Consider the following 23,350-nt stretch of genomic DNA (forward strand, 5'->3'; position numbering starts at 1 on the left):
TCTAATCTATGTAGTATTTTAGGCTTAGTTTGTGGTTTTGTTTATTTACTGGGTAATCTGCTTTGATCTGTTTGCTATTACTTATAATCACTTAAAATCTATCTTTTGTAGTTAATAAACTTGGTTTTTGCTTTATCTAAACCAGTGTGCCTCTTAATGAAATGTCTGGGAAAAATCTCAGCTTGGTTAACACAAGTTTGTTGCATATTTCTCTCCACATTGAGGGAAAGGTGAACTGGGTAATATATTCATACAGGTTGGGGTTTTGATCAGGGCAGGACAGTACAGCTCTGGGGTCTTGGGGAGTTGGGGATTATTTTGACTGTAGCCTCTCTATTGTTGGTTCATGCAATGGCTGGCCGAAGCCTGCATGCGGCTGCAGCTGGGTGTGTCCCTGCAAATGCAAATGCTGGTGAAAGTGTAGGACTGGAAGCAGTCTGCAGCTTGTCACAGCATTACAGTGCTGAGAGGGAGCCCAGGCTAGTGTTTCAGAGGGCTCAGTGGAACCCCATTTCCAGGTGGCACCCCAGGGGGGAACCTGTCACATGAGTAGTTTAGTCACATGGTTAAAGTGATTTGCTGGATTGGGACCATGCTGTGACTTCTATGTGGGATTCTCAAAGCACTTTACAAAAAATAAATAGCCAGTACTTACCTTGTGTGTGTGTATGTATGTATGTATAAGTATTTTAAGCCCCATTTTACTGATAGGAAAACTTCTACAGAGATGTTATGGGTCTGCAAATTCCTTGGGGCAGGGACTATGCCTGCTTTTAGCACAATGGATCCCTGAATCTTGATCAGGGCCTCTGGGTTCTAGAAATATTTAACTGGAAAATAAAAGGCGAGGTGTCTATGGCCATGTGTGAAAACTGTGCATGCAATTACACACAAAAATTAGAGGTTTGCAAATGGCCAGTACACCATCTTGCTGGCTATTTGTGTATGCAAAATACCTCTGTCATTCTTGGTCATGTGAAAAAAAAAATTAGGCTTGCAACCAATGTTCCCTCTAATTTTTTACCTTCATGTGCAGAATGAATTTTGTTATGTGCACCAATTTGGAGGTAATGTGTGGTGGGGATGGGGCCGACGGGTTTGGAGTGTGGAAAGGGGCTCAGGACTTGGACAAAGGGTTGCAGTGCAGGGGAGTGAGGGCTCCAGCTAGGAGTGAAGGCTCTGGGGTGAGGCTTGGGATGAGGAGTGCGGGTGGGGCTCAGGGCTGGAGCAGAGGGTTGGGGTGGAGCTGGGAATGAGGGGTTTAGGTGCAGGCTGAGGTGGGAGAGAGGACTCCCCCCTCCCTCTCTCACTTAGCATGTCAGGGCTGGGTGAGAGGTGCGTCTCCCCAGCCGCAGCAGCTCTGGCTGGGCTGGGCCAGGCCGTGGAGGGCCTCCTCTCCCCACCTGCATGGCCCTTGATAGCCACACGGCCATGCAGAAGGCTATGCAGCTTACAGGGAACTTAGCTTGCAACTGATCCTGGCCCTTGGTACCTTCCTTTTTGAAAACTAGGTTCTTAGTAACTTGGCCAAGGTCACATAGGACATCTGTGGCAGGATCTGCTAACAAATGCAGGGGTGAGGATTGGTTTGATTGCAGCTATGTGTCTGTGTGTGGGGGAGAAGCAGCAGAGACAATGACAGAAGCAGAGAGAGAAGGCACAGCTAGAGATGTATTTGTAGTATAACCCCAAGAAAAGATGATCGAGACAGCTTTTGGGTGCTGACTGGAAAGAAGTTGGGACTGCGAGCAAAGAAACTCCTGTTTGAGTCATACTGTGTTCAGGGAAATAGGATTTTGTGTACATGCTGTGTAAATAAACAGTAATGCATTAAAGAAATACTTGACTCTATCATCCATATCCCCTCCTGACAGAAACAACCCCCAAGACCCCAGATACTGGCCAACCACTTAGATAAAAAAGGGCAATGATATTTACAAATTTTATTTTTCATAATTTCCCCCCAAATCTTCATACAAAAATCTCCAGCATATTTATTCAGGACCCCTACTCAGTGCAGGTCTGCAGAGAAGATAAGATCTACTGCTGCTACCATTAATCAAGAAACTTCCTTAGCTCAGATATTAACGGCCTTTGATGAAGGCCCCAGATTCTATATACTGTACTTTACCTTTTCGAAGCAGAGTGGGAGAGCGAAGGAGTCAGAGTCACTAAGAAGACACTGAAGGAACAATGAGAGTGCTCCTGTAAGAACCAGGAAAGCACAGGGTCACAAGAGTTCTAGGGAGGAGAAAATCCAGGAAGAAAGAATCATTAACTGTATAGAAAGTGATGGCAAAGTAGACTGGAAAAGAGGAGTAGCAATTTAAACAGGAAGAGGTCTTTGACCTTCGTAAGGAACATTTCAACAGAGTGGAGCTGGCAGGCACCAGATTATAGGAGACTAAACCCTGGTCTACACTACGAGTTTAGGTCGAATTTAGCAGCATTCGATCGATTTTAACCCTGCACCCGTCCACACAACGAAGCCATTTTTGTCAACTTAATGGGCTCTTAAAATTGATTTCTGTACTCCTTCCTGATGAGGGGATTAGTGCTGAAATCGACATCGCTGGGTCGAATGTAGGTTAGTGTGGATGTAATTCAACGGTATTGGCCCACAGTGCTCAGTTGTGACCGCTCTGGTCAGCACTCTCAACTTGGATGCACTGGCCAGGTAGACAGGAAAAGCCCCGCGAACTTTTGAATTTCATTTCCTGTTCAGTCAGCGTGGCAAACTGATTCAGCACTGGTGACCGTGCAGATCTCATCATCAGAGGTGACCATGGAATCCCAGAATAGCACAAGAGCTCCAGCATGGACCGAACAGGAGATACTGGATCTGATTGCTGTTTGGGGAGATGAATCCGTGCTATCAGAACTCAGTTCCAAAAGACGAAATGCCAAAATATTTGAAAAAATCTCCAAGAGCATGAAGGACCGAGGCTATCACAAGGACCCGCAGCAGTGCCATGTGAAACTTAAGGAGCTCAGGCAAGCCTACCAAAAAACCCAAGAGGCAAATGCCTGCTCTGGGTCAGAGCCACAGACATGCCGCTTCTATGATGAGCTGCATGCAATTCTAGGGGGTGCCCCTACAACTACCCCACACCTGTACGTGGACTCCTGCAAGGAAGTCTCACACAACAGGGATGAGGATTTTGGGGACAAGGAAGATGATAGCGCACACCAGGCAAGTGGAGAAACTGTTCTCCCCGACAGCCAAGAACTGTTTATCACCCTGAAGACACTACCCTCCCAACCTGTGCTCCCGAACCTTGAAGGGGAGAAGGGACCTCTGGTGAGTGAACCTTTGTAAATAAAATTCATGGTTTAAAAGCAAGCGTGTTTAATGATTGATTTGCCCTGAAGACTTGGGATGCATTCGTGGCCAGTACAGCTACTGGAAAACTCTGTTAACGTGTCTGGGGATGGAGCAGAAATCCTCCAAGGACATCTCGATGAAGCTGTCCTGGAGGTACTCTCAAAGCCCTTGCAAAAGGTTTCTGGGGAGGGCAGCCTTATTGCGTCCTCCATGGTACGACACTTTACCACGGCAGGCCAGTAACACGTAGTCTGGAATCATTGCATAAGAAAGCATGGCAGCATGTGGTCCCGGTGTTTGCTGGCATTCAAGCAACATCTGTTCTCTGTGTTTATCCTCGGGAGAGTGATATCATTCATGGTCACCTGGTTGAAATAGGGGAATTTTATCAAGGGGACATTCAGAGGTGGCCATTCCTGCTGGGCTGTTTGCCTGTGGCTGAAAAGAAATTATCCCCACTGTTAGCCACGTGGTGGGGGGAGGGGTGAAGCGATCATCCCAGAGAATTGGGTGTGTGAGGGGGTTTAGTTGGGTTTGTGCTGCACGTTAACCCGAAAACATTGGCCCCTCCTTTTAAATGGCCAATGTGTCTTTTTCAGTTTTAATTTCTTTTTTTTTTCCTCCCACAGCTGCAAATGTTTCAATGCTGCCACTAGCATCTCTGTCCCAGAGGCTAGTGCAGATAAGAAGGCGAAAAAATGCACTCATGATGAAATGTTCTCTGAGCTCATGCAGTCCTCCCAAACTGAAAGAGCCCAGCAGAATGCGTGGAGGCAGACAATGTCAGAGTCCAGGAAAGCACAAAATGAACGCGAGGACAGGTGGCAGGAGCAACAGGAGAGGTGACGGAATCAAGAGGAAAGGTGGAGGCAGCATGATGAGAGGAGGCAGGATGCAATGCTGAGGCTACTGGAGGATCAAACTGATATGCTCCGACGTATGGTTGAGGTGAAGGAAAGGAACGGACCGCCACTGCAGCCCCTGTGTAACCAACTGCCCTCCTCACCCAGATGCCCAAGAACATGGGGGGGCCCCTCTGGGCACCCAACCACTCCACCCCAGAGGACTGCCCAAGCAACAGAAGGCTGGCATTCAATAAGTTTTGAAGTGCAGTGTGGCCTTGTCCTTCCCTCCACCCCCACCCCTCCCAGGCTACCTTGGCAGTTATGCCCCTATTTGTGTGATGAATTAAAGAAAGCATGAATTTGAAACAATAATGACTTTATTGCCTCTGCAAGCAGTGATCAAAGGGGACAGGGGAGGGTTTACAGGGAGGTAGAGTGAACCAAGGGGGTGGGTTTTCATCAAGGAGAAACAAACAGAACTGTCACACTGTAGCCTGGTCAGCCATGAAACTGGTTTTCAAAGCTTCTCTGATGTGCACCGGGCCCTCCTGTGCTCTTCTAACCCCCTGGTGTCTGGCTGCACGTAAGCAGTGGCCAGGGGATTTGCCTCAACTTCCCACCCCGCCATAAATATCTCCCCCTGACTCTGACAGATATTGTAGCGCACACAGCAAGCAGTAATAACAGTAGGAATATTGGTTTAGCTGAGGTCTAACCAAGTTGGTAAACTGCGCCAGCACACTTCTAAACATCCAAATGCACATTCTACCACCATTCTGCACTTGCTCAGCCTATAGATGAACAGCTCCTGACTACTGTCCAGGCTGCCTGTGTACGGCTTCATGAGCCATGGCATTAAGGAGTAGGCTGGGTCCCCAAGGATAACTATAGGCATTTCAACAACCCCAACGGTTATTTTCTGGTCTGGGAATAAAGTCCCTTCCTGCAGCTTTTGAAACAGACCAGAGTTCCTGAAGATGCGAGCGTCATGTACCTTTTCTGGCCATCCCACATTGATGTTGGTGAAACGTCCCTTGTGATCCATCAGAGCTTGCAGCACTATTGAAAAGTACCCCTTGCGGTTTATGTACTGGCTGCCTTGGGGGTCCAGTCCCAAGATAGGGATATGCGTTCCATCTATCTCCCCACCACAGTTAGGGAATCCCATTGCAGCAAAACCATCCAGTATGATCTGCACATTTCCCAGAGTCACTACCCTTGGTAGCAGCAGCTCAGTGATTACGCTGGCTACTTGGATCACAGCAGCCCCCACAGTAGATTTGCCCACTCCAAATTGAATCCCGACTGACCGTTAGCTGTCTGGCGTTGCAAGTTTCCAGAGGGCTATCGGCATTCACTTGTGAACTATGAGGGCTGTTCTCATCTTGGTATTCTTGCCCTTTAGGGCAGGGGAAAGCAAGTCACAAAGTTCCATGAAAATGCCGTTACACATGCAAAAGTTTTGCCACCACTGGGAATCATCCCAGACCCGCAACACTATGCGGTCCCACTAGTCTGTGCTTGTTTCACGGGCCCAGAATCGGCGTTCCACGCCATGAGCCTGCCCCATTGCCACCAGGATGGCCAAATTGCCAGGGAATTTGCTGTGCTTTGAGAGAAGTCTGTGTCCATGTCCTCATCACTTGTCACCACACTGCCATCGCCTCCTCGCCTGCTTTTGCAGGTTCTGGTTTCATAGATTCATAGACATTTAGGTCAGAAGGGACCATTATGATCATCTAGTCTGACCTCCTGCACAACGCAGGCCACAGAATTTCGCCCACCACTCCTGCAAAAAACCTCTCACCTATGTCTGTGCTATTGAAGTCCTCAAATCATGGTTTAAAGACTTCAAGGAGCAGAGAATCCTCCAGCAAGTGACTCGTGCCCCATGCTACAGAGGAAGGCAAAAAACCTCCAGGGCCTCTTCCAATCTGCCCTGGAGAAAAATTCCTTCCCAACTGCAAATATGGCGATCAGCTAAACCCTGAGCATATGGGCAAGATTCATCAGCCAGATACTACAGAAAATTCTTTCCTGGGTAACTCAGATCCCACCCCATCTAATATCCTATCACAGGCCATTGGGCCTATTTACCATGAATATTTAATTACCAAAACCATGTTATCCCATCATACCATCTCCTCCATAAACTTATCAAGTTTAATCTTAAAGCCAGATAGATCTTTTGCCCCCACTGCTTCCCTTGGAAGGCTGTTCCAAAACTTCACTCCTCTGATGGTTAGAAACCTTCGTCTAATTTCTAGTCTAAATTTCCTGGTGGCCATAACCATTTGTTCTTGTGTCCACATCGGTACTGAGCTTAATTAATTCCTTTCCCTCTCCGGTATTTATCTCTCTGATATATTTATAAAGAGCAATCATATCTCCCCCCAACCTTCTTTTAGTTAGGCTAAACAAACCAAGCTCCTTGAGTCTCTTTTCATAAGACAAGTTTTCCATTCCTCGGATCATCCTAGTAGCCCTTCTCTGTACCTGTTCCAGTTTGAATTCATCCTTCTTAAACATGGGAGACCAGAACTGCACACAGTATTCCAGGTGAGGTCTCACCAGTGCCTTGTATAACGGTACTAAAACCTCCTTATCCCTACTGGAAATACCTCTCCTGATGCATCCCAAGACCACATTAGCTTTTTTTCACGGCCATATCACATTGGTGGCTCATAGTCATCCTATGATCAACCAATACTCCAAGGTCCTTCTCCTCCTCCATTACTTCTAATGGATGCGTCCCCAGCTTATAACTAAAATTCTTGTTATTAATTCCTAAATGCATGACCTTACACTTCTCACTATTAAATTTCATCCTATTACTAATACTCCAGTTTACAAGGTTCTGCATATACAAGAGAGTCTCCTCTTATGCTGGGGTTACATTCCGCAGTCAACGCATAAAGCAAAAATCACGTATAGTCAAAATTACATTGAGTATAATGGTGTGCGGAATTGCCCGCACTGCAGGTACAGTATTTAAATAATTGTTTTTCTCTTTTTTTGTTGTTGTTTTTGCCGACCGCGCAAAGCTGAATTCACGCATGTTAAATGCGTGTAAGATGAGACTCGCCTGTACTGCATAATAATACGTGAGGTGTTTACAATGCTCATAACTGCTGCGGTGATCTGAGCGGGCTCCATGCTTGCCATGGTATGGCATCTGCAGAGTTGCAGGGGAAGCGGTGGTTGGATGACCAGTTTTGCAGACCTACTGCACTGTCTGCTGCCAGGACACAACAGCTGAGCGGGCTGCACACTTGCCGTGGTATGGCGAGACAAGAGCAGCCGAGCAGAACTGCAGCGGAAGCGGCCCTGCGAGACCACCGGGAGAGCAGAGTGCCAGCAGAAGCAGTGGATGACAAAGGTCATGTAGAGGACCTGCGAGGTGGATTCATAGCATCAGGAGAACAGGATCACAGAGTGGCAGCAGAAGCGGTGGATGACAACGACGGTTAGCAGTCCTACTGCACCATGTGTTGAAAGCAGTATGGCGCCCACATGGAAAAAAGGCGTGAAATGATTGTCTGCCGTTGCTTTCACGGAGGGAGGGGCAACTGACGACACGTACCCAAAACCAACCGCGGCAGTGTTTTTTGCTCCATTGGGACCTTAACCCAGAATTTCAATGGGCGGCGGAGACTGCAGGAACTGTGGGATAGCTACCCACAATGCAACACTCCAAAAGTTGACGCTAGTCTCGGTACTGTGGACGCACTCCGCCAACTTAATGCACTTAGTGCATTAGTGTGGGGACACACACAATCAACTGTAAAAAATCGCTTTCTAAAAAATCGACTTCTATAAATTCGACCTAATTTCGTAGCGTAGACATACCCTAAGGGGAGAGTTAGTGGAGAAGGAATTGATGAAATGGGACTAGACAGCATGTTCAAGAAATATAGAGGCAGGGAAAGGAGTGAGACTGGGCAGGTACAAGGGAAGTTTAGAAAATTTCTAGCCTGATAAAGAAAAAAACATAATTTGTGTTCAGCTGTTTGTTTATTTATCAGTATAATCCCCCTTGACATTAATGCACTTCATCCAGTGCAGCCGCAGTTTGGCTGTGCCCCTCTTGTAGAAGTCCTTGTCCTGCATGTCCAGAAACAACTTGAGTGCTATGATCACCTCATTGAAGCTCTTTCCACAAAAGTCTTCCTTCAATTTGGGGAACAGGTAGAAGTCTGAGGGAGCCAAATCTGGTTTGCAGGCTGTCTGGAAAAGCAACCAAAAGCCACATTTGGTTGCTGTGGTCATTGCAACCTGGGATGTGTGGGGTGATGCGTTGCCATGGACAGGGCCATCCCTAGCTATTCTGGGGCCCTACACAGCCACCCTCCCCATGGGAGGGAGGTTATGGGGGGGCCCCAGGCCTCCGTGGTGGAGTGGGGCTGGCTTGGGGGGCGGGGGGAAACTGCCCCCCAGCACTCAGTGGCAGCACGGCTGGGGCCAGGTTGCTGCACTTCCCACCATAGGTGAGTACAGGCCTGGCCTTGCTACAGTCCTCAGGGGTGGGAAAAGGTGGGGCAGGGGCGGAGCAGGGTGGGGCCTTTGGGGAAGAGGTGGAGCGGGGGGGAAAGAGGTGGGGCAGGGGCTGGAGCAGCATGCAGTTGCGCAGGGCACCAGAAAATGTGGTGCCTCAAATTTCCTGGTGCCCTATGCAGCTGAGTACTTTGTGTATGGGTAAGGATGGCCCTGGCCATGGAGAAGCAAAAAGTTCACTGAAAATGTCAAGTTGCACTCTTTTCTGGTCAGCTCTCATCATTCTGGGCACCCATCTTGCTGACACCTTTCTTATGCCCAGGTCTTTATTGAGGATGGCTTGCACTGACCCAGTGCTGATGCCCACTGTCTCAGCTATGTGTCTGACTGTTGATCTTCTAGGTGAGGTGATTTTTTTTTATTGGACCTTCTTTCGGTGAGAGAGTTAAGCCTTTGAGCCACACAGAGCTCTTCTTCATTCATCACCATCTTGCAGTGGACTCTCTGGGGTGTCCCCTGCTCTTAGCTCATTTTCCATGCTGATTCTCCTTTGCTTGAATTCAGTAGGCCAGGTTTTTCTTTACTGTGTGTATGAAGAGGCATCATCCCCAAAGGTTGCTCCCATGTCCTCATGGATTTCTTTTGATGTCAAGCCTTTTTATGGAGGTACCGCTCTTTATGGAGAACACCGCTCTGATTTCATTCTTCTCTATTTTTCCAATCTTTGATGACTGACTCACTTCAAAAGGTCCTTGCACAAGTTCTGCACAGATGGAAAAAATGGCTACTAACAAAGAAATACATCAAAATACCAGTACTTTGATCTGTAAAATCTGTTGGGCTCTAGAATATCATTAAATAGGTCAGGCTAGACACTTTCTCAGTGACCCTTGTAGATAGAGAGGCAACTACTATTAAGCAAGGGTCTGGGGGACTGTGGAGACAATAGCGCATTTGAAAGCTGAGGAAAATAAGCCAAGTGACACAGAGAGAGAGAGAGAAAGAGAGAGAGAGATGTTGAAGGTGAGGGAAAGGAATGAGGGGAGGAAGAGAGATCCCAAACTGGAAGAGGGTTGGCTAAAGAAATTGGTCTGAAGGTCAGTGGTTGAAAGTGGGAGAGACATGTCTGAATTGTAGTCCAGAGTGAAGGAGGAGAAAATCCAGGCTGTGTGTATGTATGTGTGGTGGTGAATTGGAAGCGCATGCTAAATTATTTCAGTCTTCTCTTTGAAGAAGCTTCTCAGCAGTGAGGGAGAAAGGTAGAGGCTGAGGAGAGGATTAAGGAGAAAGATAAGGGTGGAAAAGAGACAGCAAAGGTTGTAGGAGAAGGACTTTATCAGGAAGGAGAAGCAGAGCTGTTTTGCAAGGAAGATCTCAGTGACGAAGGCACCGAGGATAAAAACCTAATAGGCCTTCCACATACAGCATAGCTTTAAACAGAAAATATGGGCAAAGGCAAGAGTAATTCCATTGAAATAAATGAGGGTTAGATTGGTGTAAAAGTAGGGTGAGAGGAGAATCAGGCCCATTACATCTTTAGGAATCCTAGAAACAGAACACTAATTATTAAAATCACCAATATTCATTCCAGGAAAAGTCCACATTAGGCAGAGTGAACGCTATATACCACAATTAACAGAGGCCTTGAGGTCAGATTCTTTGGCCATGTAAATTAGCATTGAAGATAAACCCTAGGCTCTCCCATAGTCTTTATCTCAATTTGCTAACTCCTGTGAAAGCTACAAACTGCCTTCTCTTCAGTAGCATTTTACCTCATGTTAGTTACCATGTTAGCTAACTTGAGTTAAGAACACACCTCATGTCCTAGTGAAGATACAGCCTATGGTCAATTTTTAAAAAACAATAAATAAAATACCACCATTTTCAACATCAATAGCCCCGTGACACAGAGCCAGAGAGGGTTAAGCAACCAGCAGGCTGTGTGACCTGGAAGGAACCCTTACAGACATATTAGAAGAGTATTGAAATGGTAAATAGGGCCATTACTTGTAGATAGTGAGCAAACCCATGTTAAGTAGACTAGAATCCTTGATATGTAGGCCTGTATTGTTAGAGAATCACAAGTAGATACTAATTGTATTTGTCTGTGTTTACCTGTATCTTGTTTAGAAGTTTAACAATGTGATCTAATTACCTTGTAGATGCTAAACTTCTGTTCCTGTCTATGATTCATTACTGTATTCTATTGATTCAGAGATCAAAAGGGGATATTCTCATTTAGATGGGACTTGTGGTATAATAAAGTTATTGGCCTCATTTATCTTTGAAATTTGCAACCCTATGTAGTGAACTACCTGTGAACTGTTTGATGGTTAATTGGCTTATGCTAATGAATACAACTAGTTACTGGTCTATGCCTAGGAAACAGAGATTAGCTTCAAAGCAACAATATACATTACCTATTCTTCATCCAAGAAAGGCCCTGCTGCGACCATGACTTGCTTCCGCCATAAAGAAAGATTTGGGCCTGATCCTTTTTTATCTCGGAGCTGCTTAAACTTTGACCAGGAAAATCTAAGCCCACAAGACTGAGGTCTCCAGGTCTACTGTGGATTAGCCCTGGAATTTTCATGGAAGAATTTGAACAAGCTCTGCAGATGGACTGCCTATTGGACTATAACCTATTGAACTGATTGTAGAAGGACTTTTGCAGATCAGCAGCCTCACCATTTCTGTTATGAAACTGACCTAAGAACTGTATTCATATCTGTATGTATATTGACCTTTTAAACCATAGCATCTCTCTCTCTTTTTATTAATAAATCCTAGATTTAGTTAATAAGAATTGGCTCTAAGCATGTATTTCAGTGAGATCTGAAATATTCATCGACCTGGTGGGTAATGTGTCCAGTCTCCTTGGATTGGTAGAACTTTATATTTCCTGAAGAATGTTTTTTAGTAACCCTCACTATATTACACTTGGCTGTCTGGGTGGGAGCCAAAGGCTGGATTGCTTAAAGGGGACTATATTTTGGCTTCTTGGTCACCAGTAAGATATTACAGAAGCTGTTTGGTTACTGGCTTGGTGAAATCTAATTATAGAATAAACCACTAGTTTTGAGGATTGTCTGTTCTATTCCTTGCAGTTTGCCCTGAATAAGCTCCTCCATGGTGACAAGCCCCAAACATGGTGACACCATTAAAGTAAGAAATGGGGTTTTATTATACTCTCACTTCACCATTGTACATCTGGATCAACTTCAGTGAAGTTATGCTGATTTTACATTGGGGATGTGTGTGAGGTGAATCAGGCCTTTCCTTAATGGTGCTGTAGTGCTTGGGCTTTTGCTTTTAAATCCGGTATAATTTTTCTTATAAAAGAAGGTTTTGTGTGTATGGTGCTTCTTTTACAGCATGTAAGTTCCGCTATACCGCATTACGCAAACTGTCTCCTTGGTGAACTTGTAGCGCTGTACAGCAGGGAAGTGTGTGGCTTTAAGCTTTGCCTTCTCTGCCCCAGCAGTTAATAATTAGCTGGCTTCAGGCAAAGAGAGTCTCTGAGACTCACAGTAAACAGTGGGAGACAGGTCAAGGCTGCCAAAACACAGTCTGTGCTGCGTGGCACTTGTGAAGCAGCAATACAATCTGTTCCTGGACACTCAACATGGACAAAAAAATAGATTTTTGTTTTTCTTCTGAAGCGAATAGTTCCATTTGGAAATTCATGGCCCAGTTGTCAAGAGTTACCAAAACACATGCCGTATAATAGCAGGGGGCAAGTGGAAATGTTTTGTAGTAGAGATTTAAAAGGACACTTCATGTGGTGGTTTGGTGTGAGAATTGTTTGAACAATGTTTTTTAAAACCAAAGGGAAAGGAGTTCTGTATTGTGTCTGGACACAGCCAAAGCCCGCATCCTGCAATGCAGTTCCCCACTTCTTTAGATTCAGTCAGTGAGCCTGATGTTCACATGTGCTGATCTCAAGAGGCGTTGCAAGTGCTCAGCATTTCCCAGAGTCAGGCCCAGTTTCCTCCCTCCCCCTTTATTTATGGGTCCATTCCCTAAGACACAGGAGAAGTTCTGATGAATTTTGTCTAGTAAGACATAAACATCAAATCCAAAAACCAGAGTTCAGTTCCCAGCTCTGGTGGTTACAGTCTCAATCTGTTGTATTTTTTTCAATTTCAATTTAAGAAGGGCTTCCTTCTCAGGGAAAGTAAGGAAGCAAGCAAACAACAAAGAAACAAAAACACACAACCAGTAATTTAGGGAGGCAGCTGAAAGGGGGAGTGAAAGATGTCATGAGACCTTGCATTATTTAAGCAAAATATTCAGACGTTAATGTTTTTCTTTGTCAGATTCCAATATGCAGATGCTTATAATGGCTATAAATCTCCCACTCTGTAAGCCAGTGTCATTACAGGCATCAGTGCAGTGATCAAACGCAGAATGGGAAAGCTGGTCCAAGTTTATCCTAATGTTTGAATTAGCACTTGCAATAATCTCCAATATGTACACACTTAGAAGGATTCAATCCCACAAACTGATTTGCTTGTGTCTGGGATTACATTACCTTCAGAGCAGTACAGATTTCCTTATTCAACAAGGGCATTTATTGACTATTTCCCTTCACTAGCAAGATTTGAAACACAGGCCTTTACTGACACATATGTTTAATAAAGTGATTTATGAACTTTTAAAAATCCTAATTCTACAGTATATCCAGTTTCGTTAACTCTGTCACTAACTTTTAATACAATATAACTTTTTAGGGTCTTTGACACAAATTATTTCCTCAAATATGTTGCAGATTTGAATAACACAGTTGCACAGGTAAATAATAAACAACAGCAGAAGGAGAGAGCTTAAGAGCCAACAAGTCAGGGAGAAAGGAAATGTTTTCAGGTGTGACTTGGAATGGGACAGAGAACTGTTGACATTGAGAGATACAGGAAGAATTGCTGTAGCCAATACAGTTGACAAGAGCTGCAGAGGAGAATGTGCTTGCACTGGTAGTAGCAAGATTGTGTGACTAGCCAGAAAGGAGTGGCACTAGATGAATGCAGGGGGCCTGATTCTCCATTACCCTGCACCATGTATAGGGCATTTACACCCCCTTTGCAATGGTGTAAATGACACCACAAGGGACAGAACAATTGCAAATCTGGCTAATTATTTACAGGTACATTATGAAAAGTAAATAATCATAGGGCCTGATCCTGCAAGCTGGTAAGCACCCTCAACTCCCATTGACTAGATGGAGGCAAGTTAATTGAACTGTTGTTGGAAGGGCTTTCACAATTCAGTCCCTACCTGTCCAAACACTTCATAGGAACTGATCCTCAAGTACGATCTAATGGAAAACCTATCTGTGCTGGAAGACATTCAGCAGTCAGATTAGTGAAACAAGAAACCACACTTCTCACTGAATCAAACTATCGCCAGTGTTGGGCTTAAAAGCCCCTTATCCAGTATTTCATCTCTGCCACTGCGTGCCTTTTAAGGTATATCTAGCTACAACTTACACCTTCCAGTTGAAGTGTAAAGGAGGCAGACCTGTGCTAGCAATTGGTTGAGCTAGCCTGCTGAAAACAGCATAGTTGCAGTGGCACGAGCAGTGGGAAGGGCTAGCTGCCTGAGTATGTGCCTAGCATCTTCAATAGGTATGTTCGTGGGGTGGCTGTCCTCTGCTGCTACTGTTTTTAGCATGCTAGTTTGATCAGAGCTAGTGCAGGTATGTCTCCTCAAGATGGAATGTACATCTTCAGCTGGCAGTGTAGACATACGCTAGGGGTACATCTAGGTGTCTGTGTGATTGTAGCATGGGCAGGCATACATTAGTTTTAATCTAGCCAGCAGGATAATAATAGTAATGTTGACATGGTGCCATTGGGTTCAACACAGGCTAGCAACCCAAGTACAGTAGAGGGTTTGACAAGAGTTAAATTCATTTTGTTTCTCTTAGATCTGCCAGATACAGCACACATGTTGACTGGAGCCGTATATCTTTCCATAATATGCCAATATTCAAATTATCCCAATTAAGGGGATCAGTTACAATTTGGTTTCCTTTGTATTGTTGACCAGATTAATACTTCTGACATATTTTTGCAGGCTTGTCACATGAGCCAAGCATATAAGCTTCTGATTAGTAAAGAAGCTCCTTGTGTTTTACTATTATGGATTCTGATCGTGGGTGGCTATTTCAGTGGAACGTTTCACAGCTGCACTGTTTTTTCTGTGGGAAGGAGGTGATTGTCTGGAGTCTCCAGACTTTTATCTAGAATGCCAGTAAAATATCAGTGTATGTGGTGTGGAGTGTTGAAGGCTTTTTTTGGCACTGAAAGAGAAGAATTTAGTTTTGGTTTCCATTGTCTTACCTGGACTGGGATTGTACATCTGAAATCTTAACTCCCAATGTGTTCCTGGTTGAAGTCTCTACAAATGGCGAAAAATAATGTCTACACATATGGGGCTTGTTTTGCTCTCATGGAGGTCAATGAGAGTTTTGTCATTGAGTCCAATGGCAAAAACAAACAAACAAAAGCAAGTATTTCTTCATACAGCCAAACTGTGGAACTCCTTGCCAAATAATGTTATAAAGGCTAAGACTATAAAAGGGTTCAAAAAATAACTAGATAAGTTCATGGAAGATACATCCATCAATGTCTATTAGCCAGGATGGAGAGGGATGATGTCCCTAGCCTCTGTTTGCCGGAAGCTGGGAATGGGAGACAAGGAACGGATAACTTGATGATTACCTGTTCTGTTCATTCCCCCTGGGGCATCTGGCATTGGCCACGGTCGGAAGACAGGATACTGGGCTAGATGGGCCTTTGGTCTGACCCAATATGGCCATTCTAATGTTCTTATGAGCAGGACTGGGTCCATAAATCTCCAAAGAGGGATTTTTAGATTTCCAGATGGGTTTTCTGGAAGGTGTTCAGTATTTCAATTAAGGTCTCTCAGTTTAAAGTAGGAATCTCTGACATCTGATTTCCAGAAGACAGGTTGGAAGGGTCATCCACCTCATCCCTCGCCCTCCACTAGTTACAAGGGCACTTAGAAATGCTTAGAAAATGCAATGCAAGCACACAAGTGACCTAACTCTTTGGCACAAAAAAGGGGATGTGGTGTGGGGGGTATGGGTAGGAAAGTGGAGGAGAAATTTCTTACTTGGTTAAGTAAAGGAAAGGGCAGGGAATCAAGTGAAATAGGGGGTGAAAGATTTTTAAAACAGTAACTGTTACAGCCTGAACTGTGTGGGGGTTTTTTGGGGGGCGGTTAGGGGGAAACCTTCAGTCGAAATAACCCAGCCCACCCAACTGGAAATTGAAAGCAGGAACACAAGAGAGAAAAGAAAGATATCCACATGACATCCTTAGTCTATGATGAAGCAGAAACGTTTTCTTATAATTTCCAAGGGTTTGTGCTTTTCAAGGAGGAGGTCCAGCTAGAAATAAAAAATCACTTCTGCAGCATTTGGAAGGGCATGTTTTCTTTGAGTCACTGTCTAACCCATAATTGTTTTATTTGGGTGGAATTTAGGTACTTTGTAGTGCTGATTAATCTGAGGGACAAATAGCACAAGTTAGAGGCAAGCATGAGGTAGCAAGTGCTATGAATCGCCCAGCTGATTGCTCAGTCTTGATCTGCATTAGCTTTGTTATATTCCTCTACTGGATCCTCTCTTCAGAAGACCTTTCTATCTGCTTCATTATGTAACAAACTCTGTTGTGGTACAGGAGAGTATCCAATGTGGCTAATATCCAGTGGAGATTAAGGCCCCACTGAAGTCATCAGGAGTTTTGTCATTGATTTCAAGAAAATCTAGGATGAAATTCCAGCTAACATTTGACCTACGTTTATGTGTGAACCCAGGTTTCCAAAAGTTGAAAGCACTCTAAACCACCGCCCCCAAAACTGGTGGACTAGGGTCTGAGGCCTTGTCTACACTGGGTGTTTGTAGTAACAGAATGATCAGTTGATCTCTCTCTCTCTGTATATTTAAAAGTGTATTTATAATGTATAAAAGTGCTTCCGCTGTGAACAGCAGTGCTCACATTCAAAGTTTTTGGGAGCAGACAGCTAATCATCTGCACAGACTGTAAAGCCTGGGTGAGCCTGGACCTCTCAGCTACTTGGAATGTCCCTGGAAAGTTTAGCATCATTCTCTTCCAAAATTCTGTTGTTCCCCTGCATGAGAATTTTTGTTCCAAATGGGCTTTTTAATAGACAAATGGGAAAACTTTTATTTTCTAGACAGAGAGTGAGATTCTGGCCCCTGTTAAAGCAGCTTTGTGCTACGCCAGTGGTGCAAAGTAGCTTTATTCCTGGCTTAACGGCTACACAAGGATTTTCCCAGAGTAGGTCAACTGGAGATTTTCCTAGAGCTAGCTACACTGGCTCTACACTAGACCACCTCCTAGCCCCTGGGTAAGGGTGTGTGTGTGTGTTGGGGTAAGGGGGATGGCCAGAGGGCCTTTGGAGAAGTTACAGCTAAACTAGCTCCCAGTTAGCTTTGGGAATGGGGAAGTGGGATGTAAGACCACCTTTGTGCCTCACAGTTGCACTGATTACTTCTCTGGTGCAGTTTGATGGGGTGTACTTGTACTTGTGTACTCCCCACACTGGAGCGGAAGGAGTTAAGGAAGCACTCTTAGCCCCAGAAGCCATGTCCCCTTGACCCTGTTGGGCATGCGCCAACTGCTGCTGCAGTATAAAAGGGAACAGCCTAGCTCAGTCTGGGGGGATTGCTGAGGAGGAAGGATGCACCTCACTGGCTCACTGCTGAAGAGCAGCCAGGATCCTGGACCATTGGAGCAGGAGATACCGAGGCCTAGGTAGGTGCCAGCTACCTGCGGATGACCCAGAGAGATTGCAGCCACCACCCAAGGAGCCCAGAGAGTCCAAAGACACCCCAACTTCAACTGCAGGATTCATGGTAGGAAGTAGCCCAGGGTGGGCTAGCCAGTGTCCCTGCAGCAGTTGTGGGCCAATTTCCTGCTGACTTGGTGGTGAACCCATTTGCCACTACCTGGGCTGGGATCTGGTGGAGCAGGGAGGGCCTGGGTCCCCCTACCCTGGCTGCCCTCCCCTTGGGGGGCGGCCCACCAAACCCCTTCCTATTGACTCTGGACATTAGACCGTGCTCCCCTGTAGCCAAGGGGAGTCCTATTGACACCAACCATTAGGCCACGCTCCCCTGCAGCCAAGGGGAGTCCTATCGATCCGGCCATTGGGCCACACAGCCCTGAGGCTCAGGGCAGCCATACTGACTTAACTGTGGGGCTACCACGCCCTCTCCCCACCCCCAGGGTGATGGGGTGTACTTGCCCCTTGACATGCAGCAAAAGATTTAACCCAAATACTTTCCTTCCCTAGTGTAGTCCTGTTTACTTGAATCTGTTTGGCCCAGCTCCTCTGCAGGGGAAAACACAAATCTCAAAGATTACCTCGTAAAACACACAACATCCTTTGTCTTTGGTCAGCTCCCCCCTTATATTTCCAGTTATTTGGAAATGCTCTTTTGTCGGATGTGTAAACTGAATCCATGTTTCTGTATCAAGAGAATAGAAAACATGGATACCTAGAGCACTTGAAATGTGATCATTACTGGTCAGTCCTTACTTAGATTATTTGTGATAAATGCTTATCAACATGTCGTCTGGAAAAGCAGGAATTCCAAAACAAATAAATAGTTAGGTGCTACCAAATGATGGGGCAAAGTAGCAAAACATTTCCCATGAGTATCTGTTCAGAGTCTTAAACATATTCATATTGATTCTGATCAATCCCCCTTGTGTTTGTTTTTTCCATTAATATTCTAGTGACTGAGTCTGCTAGCAGGAATATTCAGTTATTTCCATTTTACAGCTGGGGAAAATGAGACAGACAGAGTAAAATACTCATCCTATGAGGAAAATGAGGGCGCTCAGTCCTTCTTAAAAGATGCTCAGTGTCTTGCAGGGCTGGGCCCTAAAAGTAGGTCTATACTGCAGCTGGGAACATGCGTCCCTGCCTGGGTAGACAGACGTGAGGCTTGCTCTGCTTGAGCGAGCACTGTAAAAATAGGAGTGCGGACATTGTGGCATGGGTGACGGCTTGGGCTACCCACGCAACTACGGACCCAGGGGATTGAGCAGGCTTGTACTTGGGTGACGAGCCCATGCCCCAGCACCTGCAGGGTTATTTTTAGTGCGCTAGATCAAGCAGAGCTAGCATGTGTCCACCTCCCTGCACTGAGAAGCACCCTATCAGCTGCAGTGCAGACACACCTTAAGTGATTTGTTTAAGGCCATACAGTAAGTCCGTGTCAGACTGGGGGAAAAAAACGAAGTCTCCTGCTTCCTATGTTCCTTGTCCAGGCATGTTTCCCAGCTGGGGTTTTCCTAATATTTTAAATATCTCATACGGAAGACCTATTTTAAAATATAGTCCCATCCCCCCATTTTTAATGCAGACTTTTTCAATATATGTTTTTGGTTTGTTTGTTTTTTGTTTGAGCTTAGCAGGAAATGAAGAGAAATATGCACACGCACACATATATACATCTATAGCAGGAAGGTGAAAAAATGCAAGGTTACATTTTGGAAAGAAGAGAAATGGTGACAGCGATAGTGGCCTTTGAAGAAAATATGGGAAATGGCTGTTCTTTTCTGTGTCAGTTTGTTTTGGCAGCTGCGAGCATGCAAGTCCTCAGATGGTTGCTAAGCAATGTTCTCCATATTTTCCCATCATAGGTGGAGTAACATCCATACGTAAAGTTATTCAAACGTTTTTATTTGAAAGGGTCCGCTTTGGTGTCTTAGAATTGTATTAAACCTGTCCTCCTTCGGCTGTTGTTTGTCACGCTTGTTCTCAGTGTGAGAGTGATTCAGAGCAGCCACTTTCAAGCATGAATGAAAAAATGTTTATCTTTCTGCTGCAAAAAGATTTTTGCAACATTTCATTGAACAGGTACAGACCCTCAGCAAGAGGGGATGGAAACGAGATATTGGACAAGGCCCCAATTCAGGAAAGCACTTAAACACATGACTTTAATGGGGCTTCAGTGCTTTACTGAACAGCATGTGCTTGAGGATACGTCTACAGTGGTGCTGGAGGTGTAATTTCCAGCTTGGACTGACAAACCTGTGCTTGCTCTGATCAAGCTAGTGTGCTAAAAATAGCAGGGTAGCCATGACTGTAAGCACAATGGGATGGGCTAGCTACCCTGAATAGGTTACCTAGGCTTTGAGACGAGCTTGTGCTCAGGGTGGCTAGTCCATCCCAGTGCCAGTGCAACCATGGCTACACTGCTATTTTTATCATGTTAGCTTTAATCAAAACTAGAACATAGGAATGGCCATACTGGGTCAGACCAAGGATCCATCCATCTCAGTATCCTGTCCTCCAGCAGTAGCCAGTGCCTGATACTTCAGAAGGAATGAACAGAACAGGGCAATTATAGACTGTCATACAGTCCCTTAATTTCTGACAGGCAGAAGCTGGGAGACCTAGAGCATGGGGTTGTGCCTACCTGACCATCTTGGCTAGTAGTCATTGCTGGACCTATCCTCTGTGAACTTATCTAGTTCATTTTTGAACCCTGTTATACTTTTGGCCTTCACAGCATCCCCAGGCAATAAGTTCCACAGGTTGCCTAGCACAGATATGTCTACCCAAGCTGGAAATTACACCTCAAGCTCCAGTATAGATATACCTTAAGTGTTTTCTTGAATCAGGGCCATAGTCCTAAGATCACAGATAAACCTTTTGGTGATAAGATGAAAATAGGTTCTGATTTGGGCTGGGGGTTTAAAAAGCACATTTCATGTGTATATACTCACTTTTATTGTCTAATAAAAAAAAGTTCTCTCTGTGTTTCATTAGTACTGCTCATGCATGCATATATAAATGGACTGGCAATTTTCTTTGAATAGACAATCTCATTATTCCATTGTGTTTGCACAGGCATGCATAAGAATGTTGAGTTTTAATGTGTCAACACCCTTGTGATATAGTCTTTGAGAATGTGTGTGGAAGAAGGTAGGGCTTTCAGAAAACCCTGGCTCATCTTGAAGGAGACCTTGTTTTATTGTGAGCATATGTGGTGCAGAAGAGACCATTCTGCTTCTGCTTAGCAAACCGAATGGATGCATTTCACATGTCCCTTTTTTTTAAACCAGTTGTGCTGGTTTAACAAGATGGATCCCAGTTGCACAGACAGTTTCCTGTTCCTGTGCTGGGTTTATATAAAAGCTGTGGACCAATCAGGCTACAGCAGGACTGGAATCCTCTGTCAAGGTTCAGCTTCTGCCCTAGCAACTGTCAGCTGGTCACTGGGTGGCAGGAGGGAGCTTCCTTGCTCCTAAGAATCCACCTTGTTCCTGCAGCTTGACTCCTGGCATCCGACTTGTGGTTCTGATTTCCGGTTTGTCTCCTGCTTCTGATCTCCTGGTATCCTGACCCAGCCAACACAGGGCTGGAGTCAAGAGACTGTGGACACTGGCTCTGACCCTGAGGTCTGGCTGTCTATGACCTGCCCAAGGCACCTTCAGATCCTGATCCAATGCCTATTGAACTCAATGGGAGTCTGTCTAGTGAATTAAATAGTTACCGGATCAGGACTTCTGTGCAGCCAACTGCAGTTCTTCCTTTAGCCAAAAGGAAAGAGTTAACTCCTGACTTTGACAATTTCTGGGCAGTGTCTATACACCCAGCCTGTCGCCAAGTACTACGTACTCACTGAGCTGCTAGCATGGGAGTGGAGGAGGTGAAGTCTCTTTGATATCAGGATGTTTGGGTTTGCATATGCTTGCTCAGTTGCAATGCATAACAATCATTCTTGGAAGATTTTAGATTGCTTGGAAACTTGTCCAGCTTTTTCCATCTATTGCTTTGGAAACTTCCTTTAAAAATTGCTTGTTCTCATGACAGGCGCCGGATGGGGAGCTCTAGAGGCTGACGTCTTCAGTACACCAAGGAGAGGCAACTGTACTAGCTTTCCCTAATTCGTGTTGACCTTCTTCTGGAGGAAGCACTTCTACAGGGAAGAGCGTAGTTTAGACTCCAGGCCAGCTGAATCCTGGTCTTCTCTACAGACTGCCGACTTGAGTTCCGAGCAGTGCCAGTTGTGGATACATAGTCCATCAGATAATGGTCAACTACCAGCCTGGGAAAGATTTGAACTGATGACCTAAAAGTGAAAGCATCCATATCCCATTATCAATTCCCTACCCCCAGACTCAAAAATATAAATAGATAAGTCTTAGGTCAGAGATCTAACAAGTTTTAGATTTTATCATCAATCTTAAAAAATCACCAGGATTTGTGCTTTTGATTACATCTCTGCTTTTATTTCACAGTTCTGTATTTGGTATGTTGATGCTCTGAATAATACATTATTGCTGACATATATCTTTGTTGCTTTCATTCTGTGCAAATACTGAAGCTCTCTTCCCTTCACTGCAAATGAGATTTTTCATGATGTGAGAGTGAATGTGCAATTAACAGCTTAGCAGTGAAATCAGAGCTCGCTCAGCCTTTCATAACACAAATCTGTTCTCTTCTAATAGAATTCTCTGCTCATCGCATGCAGTATATATCCCAATGGAGGCTCCTGGGGGTCTAGCCTGGCCTACTTTGTCAGATCAAGCATGATCTTTACTCATTGCTGTAAAAAGGGTTTGAACACACCTTTGTGTGTGTTTAACCAATCCATTTTTGATTATATACCAGCCTCCAATGGTATATAAACCTTTGAAATCTATAATAGAAACCCAAGGCTTTCAATATATTAGCGTGCAAAAAACCAAGCTCTGAACTCATTTATCCTGTTGTAAAACCAGATTAACGCTAGTGAAATCAATGGAGCGGCTCCAGATATAAGGCTGGATCTGTTGTGATGCTGAGCACTCCTTGGGCTGTGCTGCCTGCCTTCAACTCATTGGGCATTGAAGGCACTCAGTATCGTGGAGAATAAGACCCTCACGCTTTTGTAAATAGATCAGAACTTGGCTCCATAGCAGCAAATGATACTTTAGCAGGACAGACTTTGTCATAAAGTTGAATTTAAGTCAGTCTACTGGTATGAGCAGGAACCGCTTACATTTGCGTTGTTCCTATCCTTACTCTATGCATGTGGACTCCTGAGAGTATGTTCCCTTCCCTCCAAGAATCCTCATTTAGGGGCTTATTAGCCTTGTGTAAAACTGTTAACTTTTTATTTAAACTTTCTTAGGTTGCAACCTCCTCTATGGAAAAGGATTATTTATAACTTTATTTTCCTAAGCATACTAAATCCTATAAACAATGGACTCTCTCTCTTTGGGGTGAAATTCTCCTTTCCAGCACAAAGCTCAGATAATCAGGCTTTGTGTGGAGCTCTGTCCAGGAATTGTGGGGGCAAAGGCAAAATGGCTGCTGCTCCAATGTGTAGAATAAAATAATGGCACCTACCTGACGCAACCGATGGTAGGACCCGCAGAGTGGTGGGCAACTGCAGAAGGAAGGAAGGGATGGAGGAAGCACACACTGAATGCAAGGGTGGGCCCCTCTTTCTCCAGGAGCTCTCCTACTGGCCAGCCAGAGGAAGATAGGAGCTGATTGGCTTCTCCTCTCCCCCCAGCCCTTCATTAATTTAAATCCTTGCCTGCATCTTTTGTTTTGGGGGTCAGGAAGGAATTTTTTCCATTGGGGCCACATTGGCTGAAACCTGGTGGTATTTTTTCACCTTCCTCAT

At 44.9% G+C, this 23,350-nt stretch overlaps 2 protein-coding genes across 2 annotated transcripts in view; both read left to right on the forward strand.

The window, feature by feature from the left end:
* The first annotated feature begins 1,245 nt into the window (after window positions 1-1,245).
* Window positions 1,246-4,505, forward strand: LOC140907043 (myb/SANT-like DNA-binding domain-containing protein 7). Its single transcript, XM_073332168.2, has 2 exons — window positions 1,246-3,301; window positions 3,955-4,505. Exons 1-2 carry the CDS (start codon window positions 2,786-2,788, stop codon window positions 3,979-3,981), a joined length of 543 nt encoding a protein of 180 aa, XP_073188269.2. The 5' UTR covers window positions 1,246-2,785; the 3' UTR covers window positions 3,982-4,505.
* A 13,600-nt stretch (window positions 4,506-18,105) lies between these two features.
* The window catches only part of LOC140907042 (tubulin beta-2 chain), a 455,502-nt gene continuing 450,257 nt past the window's right edge, over window positions 18,106-23,350 (forward strand). Inside the window, exon 1 of the mRNA XM_073332167.1 lies at window positions 18,106-18,111. The gene's annotated coding sequence lies outside the window, so the exon portion shown is untranslated. The remainder of the gene's footprint in view (window positions 18,112-23,350) is intronic.

This window comes from Lepidochelys kempii, chromosome 2 (genome assembly GCF_965140285.1).
Source record: "Lepidochelys kempii isolate rLepKem1 chromosome 2, rLepKem1.hap1, whole genome shotgun sequence".
In the NCBI taxonomy this organism is placed as follows: Eukaryota; Metazoa; Chordata; order Testudines; family Cheloniidae; genus Lepidochelys; species Lepidochelys kempii.

What these genes read in the sequence shown, in the direction of transcription:
- LOC140907043 (XM_073332168.2), top strand. Translation starts at nt 2,786, where the DNA reads ATGGAATCCCAGAATAGCACAAGAGCTCCAGCATGGACCGAACAGGAG. An exon ending in AAGGGGAGAAGGGACCTCTG is followed by an intron (nt 3,302 to 3,954) that starts GTGAGTGAACCT and finishes TTCCTCCCACAG; the next exon opens with CTGCAAATGTTTCAATGCTG.